Genomic DNA, 27,521 nt, shown 5'->3' on the forward strand with positions numbered 1-27,521 from the left:
AGAGGAGGAGAATATATTATTGTTATTCATGTGACATGTCGGTGTAATATCCTGTATGAATATTTTCTGTATGTGAATTTTAAGTTATGGGATGTAACTGTATGTTGAGTTCCATCTCTTCAACCATTAATATAAATAAGTTTTAATACTACAACAAATGGAGTGGTTACTTGTTTGAACATAATAGGGAAAATAAGTATATCCAATGTTCAAAGCTACTGGTAATTGATTTACTATACACCATTAGAATTTATGGATACATAGGCTATTTTTATACATACTATAACATTTAAGTGGGGTTTCCCAAGTAAGCCCATACTGACTACTAATACTTGGGTGGAGGCACTGTATAAAGGTACACCACTTAATTGGATTTGAGGCTAGGTACATAGTAGACACCGAGGTGACTGGTAACCTAAAGTCCCTTTTACTATAGAGTAAAGGGGGTTACACAAGCATGAAAGCAATGTTCTGGTTACCAACTCCATTGCTTTATTTGCATAACTGAATAGTTGAATTGGAGTTCTGTATTATAAATCATAAGCGGTAATTGGTCCATAGACATTCCTTTTACTTGATCCATTCAGATGACTATTTAATTTAATATTGATAATATCTACTCCTTTGAAAAGCCACCACTTAGTAAATAAACTCTTTAATCTTTGTTGTGCTCTTCATGTTTGAAACCCGTTGAAATGTAAAAAATAAATAAATAATTTAGGATTTACGGCAAGGTTATGGGCCCTTTCATTAAATGTTTTGAAAATGCATGAAATAAATTGATCTCATGCACACTATTTTTCACTACCTTTTTAATCCTTTAGTCACGTCATATATGAAAATGATGACTAATTTTCCAAGAATATACTAACATTTATGTGCAAACTTGTCAATATCATGATGCTTAGCGTCTCCCACTAATGAAAGGGCATATGAGGTTATAACAGCACTGTATGTTTGCTTCAATTTTGGAAATTTAGCTTCAAGATATTCCTTGGCCTTGTTGACTGCTGTATCAATTTCCTACAAATAAAGGAAATAAATTTCAGTAAAGTCAGTCATCAAAATACTGGGTCTACTTTTTGAAACTCTCACAGCACTGAGGTCATGGGTTTCAATTCCCACCACGGCCCTACCTGTGTGGAGTTAGTATATTCTCCCTGTTCTTGCTTGGGTTTCCTCCAGGTACTCCGGTTTCCTCCCACAGTCCAAAAATATACTGGTAGGTTAATTGGCTCCCAACACAAATTAACCCTAGTGTGTGTGCGCATGTGATACGGAATATAGATTGTAAGCTCCACTGGGGCAGGGACTCATGTGAATGGCCAAAATAATCTCTGTAAAGTGCTGCAGAATATGTGTGCGCTATATAAATAACTGGTAGTAATAATAATAATAATACAAAAGATAATTTTTGATAATTGAGGGCTGAATTATCAGGATGCTTTGGATTGAGGGGGAGGTATGTCATTGACTTGCTATCAGCTGATTGTGTTCAATGGAAGTGAGATCTGGTCATGTGTTTTGCTGCTGTATCCTTTTCTGTTTTCTTTTATGTATATTATTTTGCTTTATTTTGGTATTAACCTTGAATTTCTTGTACAGAAGAAAACAAGCGTTCCACAGGCGCTGTCACATCATACGATTTTCTTTCTTTTTTCTCTTTCTTCCCCTATTTATGTAGAGTTTCTCAAATGGGGAAAGAGACAGGAAGTTAAACTCCAACCAGAACACACTTTTCTATATGATGAGATAATTGATTAACCAGGGACTCACCTATATAAGGTGCCCTATATTCCTGTAACAAGTCCTTTAAACTCCGTCTACCAGAAATACTTGTTTTCACTGGGTGCAACAATCAGGATCTCCCCAATGGGGATGGACTCACCTGGGACCAGGTATCGACGTTCCCCAAAGGGTTTCTTTAGGTGTCCCCTCTGACTCTTGCTACACCATAACCAACGTTTGTGGATGACCCATGTATTTCATTCAAAGTCCATATAAAAAGAATATTTATTCAGAGATCCCAAAAGATATATATATAAAAAAATCCAAAGTAAAAACATGAACATTACAGAAGTGCAGCCAATATCAGAGTACACCTATAGAATCTGAGGTCATTTCTTCCAGATTGAAGTGTAACACACAGATACAAATCCTTATATACAAGGTGAATCCCTGTACAGCTGCCAACAAGTAAAAAAAACACCAACGCGTTTCCGACCATATAGGTCCTTCCTCAGGGTGGATAATGAGGTGAAAAACCTCCTGCATATTTATACCCCTTTCCCAAATTATCACAAAAAGGGTAAAACTCAGTATGTTCTAAAACCCGGAATGGTGTTAAACATACTAATACATTTCTTAATCACATAACATATATCACACACTATGAAATCAGCATATATATCCTAAAATAAAAATGCAATAAAAATACATATATAGAAGACAATATGCAATTACAGCAAAAATAAACATGTTGTCCATTCCTTATGATCCAAGTCACCTTTTATGCGGTTTCTGAGTGTTCTGGGAGCCCAAATCCTTTGTGCACCTGTGAGTTGGATCCCATGCGGAAAAGTGTAGTCCGTTGTTAATAGCCGGCCGTCAGGTTCCGACTGTGTGCACCACCAAAACGGGAACCCATACGATGTCATTGTTAGACCAAGGCGCTATGGATCATGGGAGTGATTTCAGCACTTTTTCTCTCTAGCGCCCAGCCGGGTGCCATTTTGTTGTAGTCCGAACAACGTAGTGAATGAACCACATCATCGGTAATCAACACCCGGATAGGATTTACATGTATGGGAGAAAAATAAAGAATTACCATATGCTCTGAAGTGTCTAACCCTCATTGTGCACCAGAACAAAAAAAGTGTAGACTTATATATATATATATATATATAACCCTTCATAGTAACATATATCCCCCATGTCTCCCATAATAAATATATAAATAAGTATAAATGATATAAATATATCAATAAAAATAAATAAATAAAAAATATCACTAATATACATTAAAGGAACCATTTCATCTCGAAATCTACATTAAGACCTCTAGGTATCTGAGTTTTTAAAAGATAAATCATTTTCATTTCTTCTTGTGCTAATCTATTATCTCTATCATTGGTACGCCAGTTAGATTTTGATACCACAGAAAGAAACCAAATGTGTAATGTCACATTGATGTATTGTTTTAAAATGTAGGGAGACATTATGAGTATCCAGTCCTTTCTTAATATTTCTTACATGTTTGCCCAATGTTGTTTTCAGCATTCTCTTAGTTCTTCCTACATATTGACTCCCACATGAGCACTCCAGTAAATAAACACAATATTTGGAGTTATGTGTAATAAACTCATTGACTCGAAAGCTCTTACTTGTTTGTATAGATTTGAACTCAGTAATTCTAGATTGGCCAGATTTGCATGCTTTACACATGCTACATACACCACATCGAAAGAAACCTTTCATTTTAATTCTACTATTCAATAATGTAGGATGGAAAATAGCACTCCGTACCAATTTGTCCTTAATATTTTTTGATTTCCTGTATACAAATACTGGACGTGATCCTATATGATCTTTCAAGGTGGGATCGTTGTTCAGCACATTCCAATGTTTATTTATCACCATTTCTAGTTGTTTATAATTACTGTTATATTGTGTTACAAACGGAACTAAACTCCTTTTCCGATCACAGGAAATAGGAGTTAATATGGATAATTGGAGGAATAACAATAGATATGGCCCTCTTTATGAAGATAACAATGTTTTTTTAGAACCACGTCTGATGAGACACCACAGGAGATAATAATAACTAAAAAGAAACATAGGGGAAAAAGAGGGGGTAAGAAACAAAAATTTAAGAGACGTAAGAATATAAAACGAAGTATTGAAGAAGTTTTAGCTATTGAGGTGCCCATCTCTGAAAAGGAGGATGTATGTGAGGATAGAAATAAAACCAAAATATATAATCTCAGCAACGAGTTTGCCATTTTTGTAGATTTACAAAAATTTGTTAGACGACTAACTCTTAAAAATTTTTTGGATGAAAGTGATAAATCACAAGAAAATATAACTGATGATACTAGTTTCTCTATTTTTAAAAAAAGATCGACTTTTTACCCCATACACAAGAAGGGATGTTTTATAGAAAGTTTTGAACATCTTGTTAGAGGTGATCTTGAAAAAATTAATTTTAAACCCATTAAAAATATGAATCTATCTAGAGAGGAAAGAAAAGCTATCAAAACCCTCAGAGAGAATAAAGAAATCATAGTTAAGCCAGCGGACAAGGGAGGGAGTGTGGTAATTATGGATATTAATGATTACAATGAAGAAATCATTAGACAAGTATCGGACGTATCTACATATAAAATAATAAGGGGAAATCCTAGTGAAAGGATAATTAAAAAGCTGGAAGTATTCTTGGCTCTGTATACCTCTAAAAATATTATTACAGAAATGGTTAAGGAGTATATAAAAATTGAACAACCATCTATCCCAGTTATATATGTATTGCCCAAAATACATCAAAATCAGGAAAAAACACCAGGTCGCCCGATCGTTGCAGGAACCAATTCTATTCTATCTAATCTTTCTCATTATTTAGACCATCAGTTGCAACCTTTGGTTCAGGAGACCCCTTCATACCTGAAGGATACTATATCTACAATTAAATTGCTTTCAGAGATAGAATGGCAAAACGGATATTGGTTGGTAACGGCCGATGTGTCATCGCTATATACTATTATTAGACATCAATTAGGTTTGGAAACAATTCAATATTTTTTGCTCAATAAGAATGTAACAGAGGAATGTAAAAATTTCATAACAGAGGGAGTAACACTAATATTACAGAATAACTTCTTCTGGTATGACCAAACCTTTTACTTACAATTAACAGGAACTGCCATGGGCACCAGGCTGGCGCAAAGCTATGCCAATTTATTTATGGCGTGGTGGGAGACCCACCATGTTTGGATGGGCCACCCTTTTGGTGCCAGCCTGGTGACATGGCGTAGGTATATAAACGATATCATTTTTGTCTGGAAGGGTGATCACGAAACATTGGACAACTTCTGTCAACATCTGAATGATAACACATACGATATTGTGCTCACATTTAATATTAGCCAACAAGAAGTTAACTTTCTGGACCTAATGATATATAGAAGATGAACTAATAAAAAACAAAAATTACGTTAAACAAACAGATTGCAATTCTTTTATACAATATAATAGCAATTGGTTAATACAATTGGTTATAGAGTATCCTGCATAGCCAATTTCAACGTATAAGACGAAATTGTACAGAATTATCGGTCTATGAGTCCCAAGCCAATATCTTAGAGAAGGATTTCACATGAAAAGGATATGATAGTGCAATAATCAAAAAAGCCAGGGAAAATGGCACTAATTTTGAAAGAAGGACAGCTATTTTGGTGGAAACAAATAAGAAGGTTGATCGGAAAAGGAGTTTAGTTCCATTTGTAACCCAATATAACAGTAATTAGAAACAACTAGAAAAGGTGATAAATAAACATTGGAATGTGCTGAACAATGATCCCACCTTGAAAGATTATATAAGATCACGTCCAGTATTTGTATACAGGAAATCAAAAAATATTAAGGACAAATTGGTACGGAGTGCTATTGCCCATCCTACATTATTGAATAGTAGAATTAAAATGAAAGGTTTCTTTCGATGTGGTGTATGTAGCATGTGTAAGCATGCAAATCTGGCCAATCTAGAATTACTGAGTTCAAATCTATACAAACAAGTAAGAGCTTTCCAGTCAATGAGTTTATTACATGTAACTCCAAATATTGTGTTTATTTACTGGAGTGCTCATGTGGGAGTCAATATGTAGGAGGAACTAAGAGAATGCTGAAAACAAGATTGGGCGAACATGTAAGAAATATTAAGAAAGGACTGGATACTCATAATGTCTCCCTACATTTTAAAACCATACATCAATGTGACATTACACATTTGGTTTCTTTCTGTGGTATCAAAATGATAGAATCTAACTGGCATACCAATGATAGAGATAATAGATTAGCACAAGAAGAAATGAAAATGATTTATCTTTTATAAACTCAGATACCTAGAGGTCTTAATGTAGATTTCGAGATGAAATGGTTCCTTTAATGTATATTAGTGATATTTTTTTTTTTTATTGATATATTTATATCATTTATACTTATTTATATATTTATTATGGGAGACATGGGGGATAAATGTTACTATGAAGGGTTATATATATAAGTCTTCACTTTTTTTGTTCTGGTGCACAATGAGAGTTTTGACACTTCAGAGCATATGGTAATTCTTTATTTTTCTCCCATACATGTAAATCCTATCCGGGTGTTGAGTACCGATGATGTGGTTAATTCACTACGTTGTTCGGACTACAACAAAATGGCGCCCGGCTGGGCGCTAGAGAGAAAAAGTGCTGAAATCACTCCCATGATCCATAGCGCCTTGGTCTAACGATGATGTCATATGGGTTCCCGTTTTGGTGGTCCACACAGCCGGAACCTGACGGCCGGCTATTAACAACGGACTACACTTTTCCGCATGGGATCCAACACACAGGTGCACAAAAGATTTGGGCTCCCAGAACACTCAGAAACCACATAAAAGGCGACTTGGATTGTAGAGAATGGACAACATGTTTAATAATGCTGTAATTGCATATTGTCTTCTATATATGTATTTTTATTGCATTTTTATTTTAGGATGCATATGCTGATTTCATAATGTGTGATATATGGTATGTGATTAAGAAATGTTTTAGTATGTTTTTAACACCATTCCGGGTTTTAGAACATACTGAGTTTTACCCTTTTTGTGATAATTTGGGAAAGGGGTATAAATATGCTGGAGGTTTTTCACCTCATTATCCACCCTGAGGAAGGACCTATATGGTCGGAAACGCGTTGGTGTTTTTTTTACTTGTTGGCAGCTGTACAGGGATTCACCTTGTATATAAGGATTTGTATCTGTGTGTTACACTTCAATCTGGAAGAAATGACCTCAGATTCTATAGGTGTACTCTGATATTGGCTGCACTTCTGTAATGTTCATGTTTTTACTTTGGAATTTTTTATATGTATCTTTTGGGATCTCTGAATAAATATTCTTTTTATATGGACATTGAATGAAATACATGGGTCATCCACAAATGTTGGTTATGGTGTAGCAAGAGTCAGAGGGGACACCTAAAGAAACCTTTTGGGGAATATCGATACCTGGTCCCAGGTGAGTCCATCCCCATTGGGGAGATCCTGATTGTTGCACCCAGTGAAAACAAGTATTTCTGGTAGACGGAGTTTAAAGGACTTGTTACAGGAATATAGGGCACCTTATATAGGTGAGTCCCTGGTTAATCAATTATCTCATCATATAGAAAAGTGTGTTCTGGTTGGAGTTTAACTTCCTGTCTCTTTCCCCATTTGAAAAACTCTACATAAATAGGGGAAGAAAGAGAAAAAAAGAAAGAAAATCGTATGATGTGACAGCGCCTGTGGAACGCTTGTTTTTATCTGTACATGTTTCTAGAGGAGTGGTGCTCCTTAAGCGTGAACTGAGCTGCAGTCACAGGGCGCAGGTGGTTTGGAACATTTTTATATTTGTACTTCTTGCACAGAAGGCTCAGTTTGCTGAGAAAGCATTGCTTTTCAATGGCCATAAGTGCTGAAAAGGTGGTTGCGGAGCACTGCCCCTTTGAAAGAGCAGAGTTGTCACTGCCCATGAGCGGGATTACAGGCTTTCTTTGATGCTGTACTGAGTATTACTGTGCCAGTTAAGGAGAGGTGGGTTCTCCACATGTAAGATTGGATCTGGGGCATATGTCCAGTGCCATTGGTCATGTAGTGTTTGGCCTGCAGCTGATTGTCTGCAATGCTTTCTTGGCCACCATCTTATTTATGTTAAATTAATAAATCTGTGACCTTTGACTGCCAATTCTGGTGTCAGTGTTTATTTTAACATGAATTTAATTTAGGGGTGTTTTATGATGCCTAGTCAGAGCCATTAACAGCTAGGTGGCTTATAATGTTAGAAACTAAAACACATAATGGGGTACATTTACTAAAGGTTGATTTCATTCGATTTTAAATTATCTAAATTGATGTGTTTCTGGGGCTAATCACACATTTACTAATACTTAATAAAAATAAAAAAATTAAATTGTCTGTTAGTAAATGTGTGATTTAGTCCCAGAAACACAACATCAATTAAGATCCAGTCAAAATCAATTAAAATTGATTGAAATTGACCTTTAGTAAATTTTCCCCAAAGTTTTAAGAAGCTATGGAACCTTATATTAAAGAGAAGGGCTGGGAACTTTGGCTTTATCATGGACATTTTGTCCTATTATTCATTTGAACCATAATGGCTTTGAATTCTATAATAATGAGTACACTACCCAGATTCTGGTGCTGGGTGGGGTAAAAGTGAGGATTAACAGCCCCCAGACTATTCTGAGCTATATTTAATGCCACCACAAGGAGTCATTAAAATATAAATATGTTACCCAAGAGTAAGATGTAGTAGAGGAACTCTATTGCGTCACAAATACCTGGCACTAGTGGCTGAAATTCTGGGTTTCCAGCCAATATTAACCAATAATCTTCCCCACATTACAACCAGCTTGAGCTTGGGTAGATATTGCCTATAAGCCACACCACACCATCCCCAAGCTAGACAGACTATTGGGTCATGATGCAATAAGTTAGGGTACAAAATAATGACATAAATGCACTGCTAGGTATTGGATGACTGGGCATAGTCCTCCTGATTTTCATCTTCACCAGGGTCCTTAGGTTGGTGCCGTAAGCACCAAGCAGTCCAGTGTACATTATATATATTTATAATAAAGTTGCAATGGTTGTGTCTGTACATAGAATTTTTTTTGAAGAAATGTACACCTTGGGACTGTGTATGAACTATGGAGACAAAAAAATTTTTACAGAAATTTTGTTTATCTGTCTGTCTGTTCATTCCTGCATCACACAAAAACTATGGGATGCATTTGGATTGCATTTTCAATATGGTATACTGTAGCTTAGTCACCTAGAAAGAAACTGAGGTATGTAGTATCTCAAGGTGACATCAGGGAGAGAAGCTATAAAGGAAAAAAAAAGATGATTGACACTCAATGCATGCAGTGTGCAGGCTCCTCAAGCCAAAAATGACTAGATGTATATAAATATAATTTTTGGGCACAAATATACTTTTAGGGACTGTTTATGAACCATGAGGACAAAAAAAAAATTATATTCAAAATTTGCATAGGCTCCTCAAATCCAAAATGACTATATGTATTTTAACACAGGGTATAGAATAAGGACTCACATCAGACAGGTATTAGTAAGGCAGTGTCTTAGGCCTGGACACACAAGTACATAAAATAAACAGAAGAAAGTAAACATCCCAGCACTCCCAGTGCTTAATGGTCAGTCTGCTGCAATAGCCTGCAGCCACAATCTACACAGCCAATCTCAACAGTCCCTGGCACAAAAGGAACTTTGGCCTACTAAACTGCCCACTAGATGGCGTTAGTGCCCAGAGCAGTTTTAAACCCTTTCTGTCTCAGTGATGAGCTGCAGCTGGGCCTGTGCAACTGTGAAAACCTGGAGTTCCAAATATATACATATATTGCACACCTCAAATGCAAACAGTAGTATATGTGTATATATATATATATATATATATATATCTCAAGATCTATTTTGCAGGAAAACTATATATTAAGCACTAATCTTGACTCATGAAGTTGCAGTATACATGTCAATCCAGTAGATGGCGCACCAAGACATACTAAATATCAGAATCACTGCTCATGTTACTTGCTGCCTTTCATTGTTACTGTAGGTTAAGTAGCAAAAGACTTGGGATCTACTAGATAAGATTTGTTTGACTAAAGTGAACTTAGACTGGACTGTGAGATTGATTGCCCCTTGAATTAAAGGTTTTGGTTTACATAAAAAAATAGAAAACTGTTTATTCTTATTGTTTACAAAGACATTTTGTGATCAATGTCTACAATATAAAACATACATCACAATATTAAATGGCACTACTGTCTTTGTAAAATTAGTTCCACTGAGCAATAACAGACATACATGTGAGTGAAGCTGTGGGCAAATGCTAATAGGTTAATACGTGGATCTCTTACCAGAATTTCTATAACAAAAGCCATTCCTTGCTGCTCATTGCTGAATGCCACCAATGATAAAACATTTTTTAGTTTCACACCTTAATTTCACAGAAAAAGGGCAAATATGTTGCTGTTCATGATCTGTTTTTATGTAAGCATACCTAGTTGCTGTTAAAGTAAGTAAGAAGGTAATTATCAAGTTCATAACCCAATCCAAAATCTGCCTGACTTACCCAGTGCAGCATAGCAGACACAAATATGTAGAAAGCTATGGCCAGCAGCATTAAAAATATTATTCAAAGGATGTTGTTGCCTTGTTGAAAGGGAGCCTCCTGATGAAAGCACCCCCCCCCCTGCTGGGTCCTCGCTGGGACTTGCTGTGGAGTCTACTGATTGCTTCCGGTTACACAACTGGGACCCAGTGTCAGCCAGCTTTGGCCAGCTCCTTGGCTGGGACTTGCAGTAAATTGGCCCCTAATGTGGCCTCAAGGACCCCTGTGCTGGAACCTGCTATACACGCGCAACGGTTTTCCACTTATACTCATGTGGCTGACCCCATTACTGTGGGAAGCTCTGGCATGCTTGCAGCCACAGTGTTAGAACCCACCTCAGATCCAGTGGTGGTGACTTGGTCTCTCATCTTCCTGATGGGTACTATCACTCCCTACATGCCAGCCCAGACATTGATGGCCCCAACTGGTGATTGGAGTACCTCACCCCTGTTTGCTCTGGTCCTGACTCTGTTCTGCTTGCAATCCCAGCTGATGCTCCTTACTGGCTACTTGCTGCAAGCATTGGGTTTTTACCAGCCCTCAATCCACTACTTCCTCTCCAGTTTCCATCACTTTGTCTTGTCTTCTCTCGCCTCCCCTTTGGCTGCTGTTTCTTTGCATCTTTTCTCCTCATATTCGTTAAAGTTGATGGTTGGCTGGATTCTGATCCTACAACTTTTTATCTTGTAAATGATGACTGTATTAGATCCTCCAGTGAGTTGGTTGCTGGGCTCCCTTATAGTTGGGTGGATGAGCCTATCTCCTTGTCCCCTATTTCCTCTGATACCTTTTGGTCATGGTCCCCTTCCTGGGCCATTCCGTCACATGGTGTCTGGTGCTACACTACCCAGATGTAGGGCTTGGTTACTTCATTTTTCTCATCTATTGACTCTTCGTCCCTGTCAAAAGACTGTGCCTTTAAACTCAGTCACCAGATGTCAGGGTACGCCAATCATACCTTCAGATTTGGTAGGTTGAGAGAAGGTACTTGTCCAGGAGCAAGGTTGTCCACTGCGACAGCATCACAGTTCTGCATGACCTGGTAGGTGTGGGACAATATGAAATATGGATGTGTTTACAATAAAGTACAAACGCAAACATGTTCCTAAGTGTTATGAACCAGGTCTAAATCAGATCACAGAATGCTTGAAACATAACCCCATTATATTCAACAGTCTTAGTGTTCATATCTGAACTGCAATCCTGATAGAAACAGTTCCATTTATTTTTGTGTGACCAGGACACAACCAGCGTAGAAATGATTTAGGGAAACAGTAACTCACCAGTTTGCAGTGCAGGGAGAGATTCAACAAAGCTTTAACATGTTCAATTAAATAACAGTAGTCAGTGACAGGGAGATGAGGTAGTCCAAAGGAATCCAGTTAATATGCAGAGGTCTGTATTAGGGAACCAGGCAAACTGAAGCACTTGCTGTGGTGAGTGGTAATGATATCTATTAAAATTTTTAGAGGTCTGTGTTTGAGGATGAAGGAGCCTGTTTTCACGTGCAGAGATGAATGTTAGCAGCAAAAGATCCCATAAACTTAATGGTCTATGGTTGTATATGAGAGAAACTGTTTTCATTTGCAGATATGAATGGTAGCTGACAGGAGATCCAGTAAACATGCAGTGGTCTATGGTTGTATATGAGAGAAACTGTTTTCATTTGCAGATATGAATGGTAGCTGACAGGAGATCCAGTAAACATGCAGTGGCCTGTGGTTGTAGATGAGAGTAACTGTTTTCACTTGCAGAGATGAATGATAGCTGACAGGAGATCCGGCAAACATGCAATGGCCTGTATATTAGAGACACTGTATTCTCTTGCAGAGATGAATGGTAGCAGACAGGATATCTGGTAAGCATGCAATGGTATGTGTATAACTGAGGCCAAGGTAATCCAAATGACAGACAAGATACAAGAGCAGTCTGAAGACTCGGACACAGCAAAAAATCCTGGAGATGCAGACATATGACAAGCAAGGTCAGATATCACCACCACTAAAAAGAGTCAGTGAGACCATGCTATAAAGGGGCATGACTAACTCACCTGGCTCACTCTCATGACTCACAATCAGCTGCACAAAATTACATGAAATGCACAGAGGGCTACACAGCATTTAAACATGGAGACTTTCTCTGGGCCACAGTGTCCTGAATAATGAATAAGGACTGAAAGGATTCTGCATGGAGAGTGTACAATTATCAAATTTGCTGCAAACAGGATAGGCTGACCATTATGAACTTTGGCTGTAAATAGTTCAAAGTCTGGCTTGAGGTTACAGACACATCAGTCAGCTGCTGAATCTGTGAATCTTTCCAGGGCAATTGCAAGCAAACTTTGGGACCCTCTCTGTCAAACCTTTTTGTCACTTTGAATAACTTTGTACCCACTGTGGATGTTCTCATCTCACCAAGGATTTCAGAAAAGATTGTGCTGCCATTGCCAATTAGGAAACAGGAGCTGGGGGATGCTAAGTAGAGGAACTACACCTGTTCAGATTGAGGCTGTGTCACAATGACTTGCTTGGTACCTGAATCAGGCTAATGCATTACTGCTGTATCTGGGGTTTAGCGATCAGTTTTGCTTGCACATTTCTAGGTTCCCAGTAAGGATTCTGCCATTGAAGCTCTATACACCCCTGCCTATACCTTCTGATATTCTGCCTATAAACCTCTAAGGATGACTCTATTTTGCATTCGCAGTAGTACAGTAAATTAAGACTCCAGACCTAGAAGCTGTGGTTCCAAAGCACAAAGTATTATTCAAGTAAAAGTACAGTCAGTTATACGCTAGTTATAAGTACAATTTAGCGCAAAGGAATTATACAGACCCAAGTACAGTTATTCATATGCAGCGCTCTGGACCAGATGTAGGCATCAGCAAGAAACCCCTCGTCAATCAGCATTCAGCATGAAGACCAGGAACCCAGGGTCAGAACACACATATTTATACCCCCCAGAAATAAACAACACAATAGAGAAGTTTATTGCTAATACCATTGGTCCTAAAGGAGAGGGCATATGTTACAAGGCATTTAACAGGTTGGTTCAAATAGACACAGTCCAGCCTCTAACAACTGGTGGTCTCTGGTTTCCCGCCTCATGCAAATCCTAACAATTGGTACATTTTGTTGCTTGAAGTCTCTGCGGTCCATAAGTTGAGAATGCTTGTTGCGATCTCTCCATTGATATTACCGGAATACTGTTGAGAGAGTACGCATCAGTACAATACCAAACATGGCTTACTTATCACATATAAAACCTTAGTTACGAAATAATCTTTAATTCCTGGCAATTATAATAAATGTACATACTTGAATCTTATACCTTAAAGCTTATGGAACCTTGTATGTGAATATGTAATGTGTGAGTATGTGGGGTTTAATGTAAAGACGCTAGTTAACTTGGGGCAGATGCGTGTGCATGAAACTAATATTCAGCGTTTTCATACAGGATCTTATGCATTCGCTAATATGCGACTAGTTAACAGCGCAATTGTGCATATTAATGTGTGTATGAGAAATGGTGAAAGATGCAATCGCATGATGCTAATAGTAATATCGCCACATGTACTAAAGTGTGAGTTTATCTAAAATGGGACTTCGGCGGCCATTCACAAAATGGCGTCTTGCGATCTCATTTCCAAGATGGCGTCTTGAGGCCAGTCGCAAGATGGCGTTGCTGTGATCCAATTTTAAACTGATCTTGTCTCAGCCAATTATACAGCTTTGACAGTCCACCCATTGATAGCGAACAACATGCTATCACAATCTGATTTTAAAATATAAATTTAGTCTTACATTTATATACTATTTAGCGTTATTATGGGATGGCACAAGGTGGTTCTTAATCCATCAATAATGTGTCTCTGAGTGGGGACATAAAACTACTATTATACGCACACCGCGGATCTTGGAAGATAATGTGAAAGGTGTGGGGATACACCAGTCCTATAAAGGCAGTCTTGAAGGGGAATTTGAGACTTTACATTATCTGAGGTGTTTTAAAAATAACATTTCAATAATACATTCTATGCAGGTCTAAATATAATACATTAAATGATGGTATTTCCTAGTTCAGGGTTGCAATGCAGTTCTGTATTTACCTCGGTATTCATACTGACCATCATCACGATTTCGTTCTTTCGTTTGACTCTATTTTTACATTTTACACACTTCAACACAATAGGAACACACCGGACAGATATGCCAATTATTATGATGACAATCAGTATAAGGATTAAGAATTTGCCGATGCTGGCGATCACTTCCTGGACCTAACCCCTAGACCTGAGAACCATTTCACTGGGTTCAGCCATGAAACCCATCCTTCTATCTTCTCCTCTACTTCAGCAACTGAAGCATTATGATTCTTACGAAATTCCCATTTTAGCTGCAGAATTTCATCCATCTTCCGGTCTATCACTTCCTTAGGGTCGCTGGTATCATTGGTGACATAGGTGCAACATTTTACTCCAAATTGGGTGGCCAATGTTACGCAATACCCTCCAGCAACAGCAGTTAAATAATTTAACACTAGCCTGTGTTGCACCAGTTTTTTCTTGTACGCTTGCAATTCTCTCCCTGTATACCTGAATGTGTCATCGTACATCTCGGTGATATTATCTATTCATTTAGCAAGTTCCTGAATATATCTAAAATTTAATGTACCCCGAGTGATCCTGGTGGGATCCAATGTGACTAAAACTTGAAAGCCAGTTGTCTCACTAATTAACTGAGTGGCTTTATGCACGTCACAAGGTATCATATTTCGTTTGCCTCTGTGTTCATATTGTGTGTGAAGATATGGTGATGGTGTGTTTTTATGTATACCAAGCATTTCAACATGTGTGAGGGTCATAACTTCTGGGACTACTCTTCCCAGGTAACACAAACCTTCGGAACTTGGGGAGAGCCACTTATACGCTTTTCTTCCACATATAAAATATACATTATCAGGGAGAACATAAGGAATGGTAAGCATCATTATCATTAAGCACATTTCCCTGGCAAACAATCCTATTTCTGGGTCTTTCATCTGGTACATGCAAGTCTCTGGCTGTATTATTTTAGCACAATAACCATCTGGCACCTTACCAATAATTTCTTTGGTGGAACTCAATGTATACCGGTACATAAAATGTCTCCCACTAGATTTAATTGAGCGTAACAGATCATGGTTTATGGACTCATTATCAGCTCTTAGTGAGAAGGTCATCGTCTGATTATTCCCTGTCACTTCCTAACTCCCGGGTTTATTAGGGTTGGTTATGTTCAAACACAAAAGTGATCTATCTACTTGGAATTGATAGAGTTTGAAATGATGTGGTTTGGATGAGAGGAATTTTCCATCCAATGTCTTCCCTTTCTGTAATTCTAAAATTTCTGTGATATTCAGCGGAAATGGCACCAACCCTACATTATGCTGTCCCTATGGCACATGTAAACACACCCAGCAATCAGTTTGATTTAACACTTTGCCTACCATGCTATGATAATCCTCTAAAGGATACCCACCCCAAGTAAAAGTACAGTCAGTTACACGCTAGTTATAAGTACAATTTAGCGCAAAGGAATTATACAGAGCAAAGTACAGTTATTCATACGCAGTGTGAGTTTATCTAAAATGGCGCTTGGGCGGCCATTCACAAAATGCGATCTCATTTCCAAGATGGCATTTTGCGGCCAGTCGCAAGATGGCATTGCTGCAATCCAATTTTAAACTGATCTTGTCTCAGCCAATTATCCAGCTTCGACACCAGAATCTGCATTCCTTCTAGTTCATGGGTTTCTGTCTAGGTGATGGTACTACATGAACAAGTGCTTCTGCATAGGGTGCTTGACATCCTGTGCATACTTCGAGTATTTTAGCATGTATCTCCATTGGTGTATCATGGCAGGTACCAAGGAATTACCACAATGACTTCCTTTAAGTTGGTCATCTAGTTATGCTGCACTGATATTTTCAGTTGAAGCTTTGTTCACCTTCTGTGGTGTGCCTGTTGTAATTAAGAAAATGGAAGGCCTAGTTACCAAGCTGGCAAAATGCTTTTGCTGGTGCACATTCGACTGGTAAACTACATTGTGACAGGCACAGACATTGTTTGGGGTCCACAACTTTGCCTGAAAGGCAATCTGCATGGTGAGGGTTTTCTGTCATAAACTCAAGCTAGTTATGGCGATGGTCCACAGGTTTTATTGCATCATCAGACTAACTGCTGAGAAGAAGCAGTGTGGGGGAATTAATAGAGAATTTCTATGGTTCTTTTTTGGGTCTCATCCATGGTACTGAGCACAGTTGCAGTAGCACACTGACTTGGATGGCGCATGGTGCACTGCACTTTGGCATAAAGACTAGGTGCATGAAGGCTTAATAAAGAATCTTCTCCTGCTTTAATATTTCCAATCGTGGTTTTGGTCAAATTGTGGAGTAACTGTCTGCCTAATAAAAGCATTGTGTTCTAGTGAAACAAATTGGGAGTGGTACAGGCTTCCAATCATTATGGGACTACGTCACTGCCTGCTGTTTGCCTGTTTTGCTGACTGGTCTTTCTTTGTCTTGTTTAAGTGTGAGCAGGGTCACCGGTGCAAGGCCTGATCCATGCTGGAATTCAGTGTCCACTGGTCCGGCAATCAATGGAATTCCAGGCGGCGAGAGACAGGGCTGGACGAGCTTGCATCTGAAAAGATTCAAGCTCGTCCAATCAAAGACGTCGATTTTGAAATTTGGCGACGTTTTTGAGCCAGTAATGGCTCACGGGCAGAGAGCCAATCCGGTTCCGTCATGGTGAGTCAATCGCAGCTCGCCATGTCATGGCTCCGCCCCCTCGAGGCTCCGTATATTAGATGCTGCTGAGCATGGCGAGTCAGTCCGTCGGTGGGGATCAAAAGAAGAGGATCACCTGCAGGGAAGAAGAGCTACAGAGGTGCTGGAAGACGCCGTGATCAACATCCGAGGCCAGTAGTACTGCGGCTGAACGTAAAGGATGGCGGCTGTCGGCGGAGGGCGGAGCCGAAGTTGAGGACCTGAGAGATCTGCAGTGGTGGGAAGGAAAAGAACTCAACGAAGTTCCCCACTGCAGACTCTCCCAGCGTGAAGGGGAGGCGGCCGCGGGCCACCTTCTCTTATATTTAACTCCTCCCTAGGCCACCACGGTTTGGGCATTAGGCCCCTGGTGCAGTCGGGCACTAGATCCGGGCTCTATAGGTGGGGGTTAGGCCCTATCGTTTTTCTACTGGCTCTGTTAGGAGTGGGTGATCTGGGCTTCAGGCCCAGATCACTAGAGATTGCCCAAAAGTACCTGGGCCTGCATTATAAAGTGGCCTGGGCATTAGGCCCAGATCACTGGAGACTGCCCATAAGTAGGTGGACCTGCATTATAAAGATGTCTGGGCATTAGGCCCAGATCACTAGAGACTGCCCACAAGTAGGTGGACCTGCATAATAAAGTGGTCGGGGCATAAGGCCCAGATCACTAGGCACCGCCCATTGGTAGGTGGGCCTGTGTAATAAGGTGATCTGGGCATTAGGCCCAGATCACTAGTGCAGCCTATTGGCAGGTGGGTCTGCATATTAGGGTGATCTGGGTATTAGACCCAAATCACCAGTGATAGCCCCAGCTAGGCGGGCCTGAGCAGTTTTCCTCTGGGGACGGTGCAAGAGGCTGTCTGGCCTCGGCACTGAATCTACTCAGGTTCTGATAAAGGTTAGTGGGGTTCTCCTGAAGAACCAGTCTAGGGGAGTAAGGAAAATACGGCAGTGTTTTCCTAAGGTCACAGACAGGGCCGGCCGGCCGGCAAGCGAGAGGGGGCAGCTACACTGAGAGTATCTCCATTAGATGTGTATTGTCACTAAGCCATGTTTGTTATGTAGTGTGTAAAAGAATGTTTATTTGATTGCTGTATTGAATCCTCTAGTTACTTTAGCAGAGAGTTTGTAAAGAAATATACCCTACCTGCACATCTAGTTTCCGGAGTGAAGTCCATGCTTTCGGCATACAATCAGGTAACCCAGTTGGTTCAGCATTGTATGTGTGCTTTGTCTGCTAAGGAAGGGGGATTGTTCTGTTTTGATTCTTAGGGGCTGGTGAACAACTCATCAAGGTGACAAGAGGTTTAGTGTGAGTATCTCTCCGTGTCTGTCTGTCCTTCACCTGAGCATTAGATAGGGTATCTTGCACAACGGTGTGAGATCCAAAATATATATCTCTCTTTCTCTGTCTGTCCTTCACTTGAGCATCGGATAGGGGATCTCGCACAATGGTGGGAGATCCAAAGTACACCTGAGCGTGCGAGCACTGCATAGGTGATTACTGGGTAGCTGAGGCTTCGTGCCAATGATGACCATTCACCCAACCGGTGAAGGTCGCAGTCATCCTTAGCATTTACAGGGTCACCAATAACAGGAGAACTATTACTGATTGTCCAATTTTCTCATAGCCTCTGGCGTGTTCAAAACCGATACCTAATCGGCGAAGAGGATCGAGACTATAGGTCGAGTGGCTATCCGGGAACGAAAACTCCGGGACTCTGCCATGGGGAAAGTGGTGAGTGCTTTTCGCTAAATTTCACATAAGGACAGGGGTTGTAAACTCTATTCCCTTTTTTGTTCCCACTGGGATAAGTTTATTGTTTTTAAACTCGATTTGACTCGCTGAAACTCGTGTGATTTTAGGCTTCTGAAACACTCATTATGAATAAAGAATCGTGTTTTGCGGAGAGTGTGTTTTCCGATAGTGAAGCAGATCGAGATTTCTCACCCGAATTGCAAGTTTAGATAGAGATTTCTAACACGAGTTTGCAGTGTCTTCTCTCTGCCAAAGTCTCCCAAACAAGCAGCCTGCACATATCAGTGAGATATGTGAAGGCTGCTTGTGTTATACCTTTAAAAAAAGGGTTAACATTATAAAAAAAAATTACATATGGTCCCCCCTCAAAAAGCATAACCAGCCAAGGACTGCTCAGCCAGTCCTGGTCCCTAAAAATATGTGGAAAAAAACGAGTAGTGTTACCCCGTATTTTAGGAACTATCACTGAGCTGCTTAGCCTGTCCTGGTTTTAAAAAAAATGGGAAAAAAATTGCGTAGGCGTCCCTCTATTTTTAAAACCAGCACCGGACTCAAATCCAGCCGGAGTGTAATGCCACAGCCAGGTGACCCTTTCACTGAGTCTCCCCAGCCAAAACATTATCACCCCAAGCCAGGGAGGTGAGCACCCCAGGTTTAAGCTGAAGCCCGGGCTCTTCCTTGCACCCCTGAAGTGGTGGATATGGGGGTAACAGTAGCAAAAATAGCGACTAACTATTGTTTTTACCATGGAACTACAGGTGTCAGTATGCCTGCCCTTTGGCACTGTGGAACTACAAGTACCAGCAGGCGGCCGGCACCTGTACCCTCGTTGTAAAACCTATAGTTAAAAAAACACCAGACACACACACCAGAGTAAGTACACTTTTATTACATACACCTACCACACTCACACATACTTACCTACTGCCAGATGTTCTGTCCACTTGACCAGTAGTAATCCAATTGGTGTACCTGTAAAAAAAAATCCTAATCTCACCTCCGTCCTTGCGCTGGTCCTAGCATCCCCGGTTCTTGGCAACACAAAAAAACTACACCTGTGCCATATCGGACATGTATAGGTATATGTGTGACCACATACACCTATACAGCACATACCTATACAGCACAGGATGGAATTCACACACCCCGCCAGCCAATCAGAGGCCGCTCTACATGTATCGGCTGCTGATTGGCTGTGGCCCACGTGCCTGTCACTCTCCAGCACGTGGGTCACAGCCAATCAGAGGTCGATACATGTAGAGTGGCCTCTGATTGGCTGGTGTGGCGTGTGAATACCAGAAGAGTCGCGTCTTCTGGCATTCTGCATTGTATAGGTGTATGTGATCATACATATACCTATACAAGTCCAACATGGCACGGGTGTTGTTTTTTTGACCCGGGGATGCTACGGAGACCAGCGCAAGGACGGAGGTGAGATTTTTTTTTACAGGTACACCCATTGGATTACTACTGGTCAAGTGGACAGAACATCTGGCAGTAGGTAAGTATGTGTGAGTGTGGTAGGTGTATGTAATAAAATTGTACTTACTACGGTGTGTGTCTTGTGGTTTTTTTAAAAAAAATTTTTACAGCAGGGGTACGGTTGGCACTTGTAGTTCCACAAGTGCCAAAGGGCAGGCATGCTGATACCTGTAATTCCACAGTAAAAAACAATAGTTTATCACTATTATCACTGCTATTACACCGTACCCACCACTCCAGGAGTGCGGGGAAAAGTCCTGGGCTTCAGCTTAAGCCTGGGGTGCTCAGGAGAGGAAGGATCCCTTTATTGGGGGATCCCTACCTCCCCTGAGATCCCCAGCTTGGGCTGACTGGCTTGGGTTGATAATAATTTGGCTGTAACCCGGTGAAAGAGTCCCTTGGCTGTGGCATTACACCCCGGCTGGATCTGAGTTCAGTGCTGGTTTTAAAAATAGGGGAACCCCTACACAATTTTTGCCCTCTATTTTTAAAACCAGGACAGGCTCAGCAGCCCAGTGCTGGTTCCTAAAATATGGGGTATCCCTAAAAATGTTTCCCCCGTATTTTTAGGAACCAGGAATGGCTGAGCAGTCCAGGGCTGGTTATGTTTTATTTTTTTTGAGGGGGGCCCTACATCAGTTTTTTTATAAATTAACCCTTTAGATAAGGTTTACATGCAGAAACATACAAAAATCACACTGATCTGTGTATGTTTCTCGCAGATCAGGAGGTGGTCTATTTGGAACTTCAATTTAGCTGCAAGTTTGCTACAATTACACCCGAAATTGTAATCTTGATTCTTAGTAAATTCCCGAGTTGTATCTTTTTCATGAAGTTTGACCGATGGTGAGTTTATTCGAGTTTGCAATCTCACCCGAGTTTTTCAGTGAAAAGAGAGAACTATCACCCAAGTTTACCTTTAAAATGCCTAAGCTCACCCGAGATTGCAATCCGGACCAAACTCAAATCTTAGTAAATTTACATCTATCAATGACTTAACATTTTTGAGCAGTTTCTTCCAGTTATAATATTACAATAATTGGATCACATCCCTTTGCAAGAAATTGTTTCTATATATGTTGCACTTTATTTTCATATAGAGTTATACTGTTACAGTTACACCTCACTCTGGAATGTTTGCCATCCAATTTAAGGTGAGATAAATGGAAGATAATATAATAGCCACAAATTTATGGCAAAGTGTTAGCTCAGAAAAAATGGTCTGAATTTAATATTAAAATCACTATTGTTTAAATTTTACAAAATTGTTTCTAGTAAATAGACATCTCATCAAATTAATATTTGTATTCATATTTCACTTACTGTACTTGTGTCTTTTTTAGATAGATAGATAGATAGATAGATGTCTGAGCACAGTAGTATAAAATTGTATTCATATGTACAGTATGAACTGCCAATGTATGAAGTAACTTCAGGGTTATCAGGTGACTGTAACAAATACCCATGGGGATTACCTAAACATAATTCAAGTACCATGTCATGGTTTTGTGTTAATATCATTTTAGAAAATAAGGCTTTTAAACTCGTACCCCAAAAATAATGAATAACAAATTATCTGTTTAATTAAAGCCAATAATTACAAAACCTGCTATGTTTGCTATAATTACAAAGATAATTTGGTATTCGGTTGTCAGGTCTACAACCTTGCAGCAGGACCCATGAGCACAGCTCTGCATCCAAATTTCCCAAAGTGTTTGCAGTGGCACTGAGAGGGGGGTGGAGTGGGTAGCATTTACCCTGGCTCAGGCTTGTTAGAGGGAATGGATACATTACTATAGAAGTGAAGGATGAATGTGGTCCTGGAGTGGTGAGATGGAAATGGAAACAGTAAATATCTAAGATCTTACCGTGTGAAACTGGGTACATCATATATACGCAGTGACATCACTGTACAGGGCACCAAACAATTTAGAAAGATTGGTATAACTGCCAAACAAAACATAGTAATTCTTTTGTGGTCACAAAGCGACATTCTGTAACTGACATGGGTGCCAAAGAAACTGCTATCACTACCACACTCCTACCCCACTTATTAGCTCATTGTACATTGTATACTATCTTATTTGGTAGGATTCCATATACTGATGCATTTCAAGAAGCAAATCTAGCACATTTCATTTCAATTAAATAGACTCAGTTAATTTTGTTAGTTTTGGTACTTACTGGAACATTGCATCTGTTTTTTACTTCAGCTAATGCAATTAGAACAAATGCGGTAAGGGAGGATTCATATTCTTTATATCCACCCTAAAGAGGTGAAAACACAATACATTTTAGTAATAATGCTTGCTAATATGTGCTTTACAATCAATTATTCTTATGTTTATGTGTACCCCATCTAAGAAATACTGTAGTAGGATATTAGATGACATGCAGAAGTTCCTTGTTGTATGTACATTGCTCCTTAAAAAACAGGTTTAATTATAAAAAAACATGTTGTAGTAACAGAGATACAGACACATGCCATAACAGTCCTCAAGCTTCCTTACTTCCTTCCCTTCCCTTCCTTGCCACACCTCTAGCAGTGTTTTGCCTTTCACAGCTACTGTAGGGTGCACAGTTCTTCAGATATATTGTGGTAGACACTGCTTCTGCCCAAAATATCTTTTCTAGATCCACATCACTCGGCATAGTCTGCACTAACTCACCAATGTACAGTTGGCCCACTTGCTGAAACCATTCAGTTCTGGCATGTATGTAGTGGTTAGCTGGTACTCCATGCCATCTTTCTTCAGGAAGATAGCTACATATTTATTTGCATCAATCTTTCAATTTCTGACCCATTTCAGTCTCCACCAAACTCTTGTAGTCTGCAATTGTTTATTACTCCACTTTTGGCTTTGATGAAGTCAAAATGTGTGTCATTCTTGTGAAGTTATAAATGAATGTCAGGAAATAGCAATATCCACTCATTGATTTCCCTTCATGTGTATGCACCAAGGCTAGTGGTGCCTCAGCTCTGGTTGCTGACTTTGGGAAGGGGCATCGGGGGTTTGCTTACCCTTTATGCAGTTCTCACATCCCAATCTCTCTTGATTGTTCATGGCCATTCCTGTCAACATCCCTTGAAGGAATTTCTGTATGGTCTCATGCCCCAGATGGCCTAATCACCTCCATAGATGTGCGATGACAGCATCTGATTCAAGACCAACCCTCCTCCATGTCTAGGATGTATAGTTACTGACACTGGGTTGCTGTTGCTACTAAAGTCCCTCTTTTATTCTACACAACACACGCCCTTTGTAAACTCATCTAGGACATTTATGGCTATAAGGTTGGTCCCTTAAGCTGGTACAACTAACATATCCTGGATGTCTGTGACCATGGGTTCACCTTTATTTCTCAGGTGCAACGTGATTGTCCCATCTTTAGTGGCTTTAAGACCTTGTCTCCAATCCCTTTACTGTTATAGGGTGACATGTGCACAGTGATGTAAACAATTCTTGACTGCAATTGAAATGCATCATAGCTCCCAAGTCCATGTACCAGCAATTCTTCCTGCGACTGTCTGTAACTTTTAAAGTCGACTTGTTTCTTTTATAACACTTCTTCTGCGCTCCACTTGAGTCTCTCAGTCTGCATTCAGAGGCTTTATGTCCCACTTTGTGACATATGAAACACGTGTACAGTACTTAGGCCTTTGGGCTTAGCGTACTGTCATGATCTGCTGCCACACCACTGTTCTACCAGTGGTGTTGCTCTGGTGTTGTAGTGGTACATCTGATCATGTTCTAGCCTGTCTGTTGTAATTCTATGAGCATGCACCCTGGCTTGATTAGCTGATCCAGCAGCTATGAGCCGCACCTGGTACTGCCTTACTTAGTCCTGCTGCTAACTGTCTGGGCTAGTTAATTTAGTCAGAACCACTGTGTCTGTCTCCTGTACCTCTGCCTACTTTGCTGGATCTGCTCCTAGGACTGCTGGTCTCTGTTTGTTGCCACACAACACAGAGAGACCAGTGTTGTACGGCTCGCCCAGTGCTTTCCTGAACACCTGCACAGCATTTCTCTATAGCATTCAGGTTCCATTTATTATGTAAAGACTTTAACAGTGTGCAGTAACACGGCATATGTACACAATGCTAAATAGCGCCGTATACAATGATATTATACTGACTGCGCCAGATGGTGTCATGCAGACAATGCAAACATGGCGTCTTCAGATAATTTCAAAGATCTGATTTCAGCCAATCATCCGGCTTCGACAGTGGGCTACATGCCAAAGCAGCCAGTAATTACCCCACATGCAATAAAAATGGATGTATTTGCACCCCTTCTAGTGCAACATGGTATGTTCAGGTACAGAGTTACTTGCTATTTCTTACTCTATTCCAAACTGTGAATCAGGCCTATTGTCATTATTTACATAGTGTACTCTGGTGTGGTTCAGTAAGCCTCCTATTTACCTGAATTCACCAGTGCATTCATGGACATTGTTACAACTTGTATTCCTGATTTACTATGTTTCAGTTATCCTGTGTCAGCAACCTGTTAATACTGGCTTACTTGCACTGTATTCTATGTGTGACAATAAACTTAACTGGTTCATCTATACTGTAGTGGTAATTCTACACACCTAGGGGAATTCATAGTAAACTGTGACATGTACTTTGTGAGTAAAGCAGAACTCTCAACATTTGTCTCAACTGGTATGTGTTTTTGAAAGTCCAGCAGTTTATCCTTTATGATCTCCGTTGATAGCTTGGTGACAGATTCCAAAGCCACCACCAAGAAGTCAAATTCAGTCAGATTTTCAGCATTGCCATCGTCATCCACCTGGACTCCTACAGATACCAATTGCTGAGATATGGACAACATTTTGACAATGTACTTGTTCATGTATCTGCTTGCACTCAGTTTGGTACCATACAGTGTACACCTCTGGTTCCTCTTTCTATTTAGACCTTTATCTTCATAAGTCGCCTGCAGGGCTATCCACACGTCATGTCCTGACACCCTCCAGTGAATTATGGAATCCACTTGCTGTTCTACAGCAAGGCCGATAGTTCCCATGGTTCTATACACTTCATCATGGTTATAATTGTCACCTGGATCATTTGTGATCTTCCACAGCTTATCTCGCTTTAGCTACATTTCCATGTGGCATCATTCTCTGAGCCTCTCAATTTTATGAAGCTGATGCTGGCACTGTGCATTTTCTATCATCTACAGTATGTAGTACTTTACTATATTCTTCACAGTTAGGGTGCTGTGCCCATAACCTATTGCTATAACTAATTGGTGGAATCAGGGTGGTTCTGATCGGGTAATAGCGGAATGTGACATGGAGGTTAGTCCACACAGAGAGTTCTTAACCAGGCTTGCAGGTTTATTGGTAACACAGAGGGTTAACAGCAGTAACAGAGGTATACAGAGCTGCAGGGTAACAGCGGTGGTTACTGGTAATGCCTATAACAGTGGCAATGGAGGTAATCCTGGTCTCACCTAGATGAGCTAAGTACTGTACATGTGTGCAGTACTGTGACACTATACACAGTGGTGTGCGCCAGGTCACACATGTGCAGTGGTGCCTCAATGATCTCATCCTGCCGGGGTCACTGCACAGAGAGGAAGAGACAGCACAGGACTGTACTCCCATCTAACAGGAACTTCTGTTTTAAACAAACTGTAACACAGGCAAATATAGATTACTCACACATAGTGCACACTGACCAATTCTGGAAACTGGGAAGCTGTTCTAAACTATTATGAAAGATTTGGAATGTCCTCCATTGACTCTCCTCACCATATGTTAAAGTGAAGGGAGCAACAGAACAAGCGGTAAGCAACTTGATTGCTCCTGGACTCTGCGGGTCAGGAAGTTTGTTTGAATAGCATTCTGCATAAGACATGAAAACAATTGAGTACCAGTGAAGTAAGTAAGCTATCTTACCCTCCCTTCCCCCCCCTAACCCTAACCCTACCTTAGGGGTGCCTAACCATAACCCCTCCCTAGTGCCTAACCTTAACCTCCCCCCAGGGGTGCCTAAACCGAACCCCCCTTCCCGCACCTTAAACCTAACCCTCCCGGGGGGTCCTAAACCTAACCTCCCCCCCGGGGTGCCTAACCCTAAACCCCCTTCCCCTAGCCTGACCCTAACCCTCCTTGGGGAGTGCCTAACCTTAAGTCCCCCCAGAAACCCCTAAACCTAACCCTCCCCCCGCGGCTGTCTGCTTGCAATGCCTGGCTTACCGTCGTTCGGTATCCCGGGCGTCGGGATTTTGGCGGGTGGATAATGATAGGCATCGGGATTTCAATGCCTATCATTAGTCCTTTTCCGGGATTTCCAAGTCAGGAAGCCAGCGGTCGGCATTTCGACCATCGGCTTCTTGACTACCTCCCCCCTGGTACCCATCCCATAACTTAGGGTATGACTTACCTAAAATCCACGTTAATCCACAATATTAGGCCATAAATTTACTGTTAGATTCAAGCCACTAAATTAATTTTCTTCACCTCTATCCTATATTTAGCCTTTTGTACTTTAAATGAGGTCCATTATGTGTTCTGGACAGTACAGTATTTTCACATATCGGGCTGCTGCAACCAATTTTGAATCTTTCATCGCAGTTGCACTTGCAACTTTCTGCTAATGCTAGTATCAGCCCTTCCCCTGGTGTACAAGCATCCGTCTGATTGTGAAAGGACTGAGACATCAACTTTGAGCGTATTTAGATGCCAACATATGCCGCAACATTGAAACTTACATCAGCCTTATGGCAGGTGAAGAATTTCCATCTTAATATTGCCTCCAGTGTGAGCAATTAAGTATTTGTGTACGCAACTAGTTCAGCAACTCACCCATGACTCATATCATGCTCATAAGATGGACCATTTTCGTGCATCTGAATAACCACCTCCCAGTCACTGCCCAGAAAATTTCCAGTAAATTTCTGATACTGTACATCTCAATCGCAACTGCGGCACTGTGTGTACAGTACTTAGCATTGTGTGCGACTCAGAAACAGACCCAACATATTTTTCCTAAAAAACTGGAAATAT

The 27,521-nt window shown here is 40.4% G+C and overlaps 1 protein-coding gene across 1 annotated transcript in view; it reads right to left on the reverse strand.

Moving 5' to 3' along the window:
• Positions 1–27,521, reverse strand: part of LOC148481549 (complement C3-like) — a 318,755-nt gene that overhangs the window by 70,241 nt on the left and 220,993 nt on the right. Inside the window, exons 27-28 of the mRNA XM_088453278.1 lie at positions 22,683–22,766; positions 873–1,023 (exon numbers count right to left, since the gene is read on the reverse strand). Of these exons, the coding sequence (XP_088309404.1) occupies positions 873–1,023; positions 22,683–22,766 (235 nt within the window). The remainder of the gene's footprint in view (positions 1–872; positions 1,024–22,682; positions 22,767–27,521) is intronic.

Source organism: Taudactylus pleione, unplaced genomic scaffold (genome assembly GCF_031769625.1).
Source record: "Taudactylus pleione unplaced genomic scaffold, aTauple2 ptg000574l, whole genome shotgun sequence".
Taxonomy (NCBI): domain Eukaryota; kingdom Metazoa; phylum Chordata; class Amphibia; order Anura; family Myobatrachidae; genus Taudactylus; species Taudactylus pleione.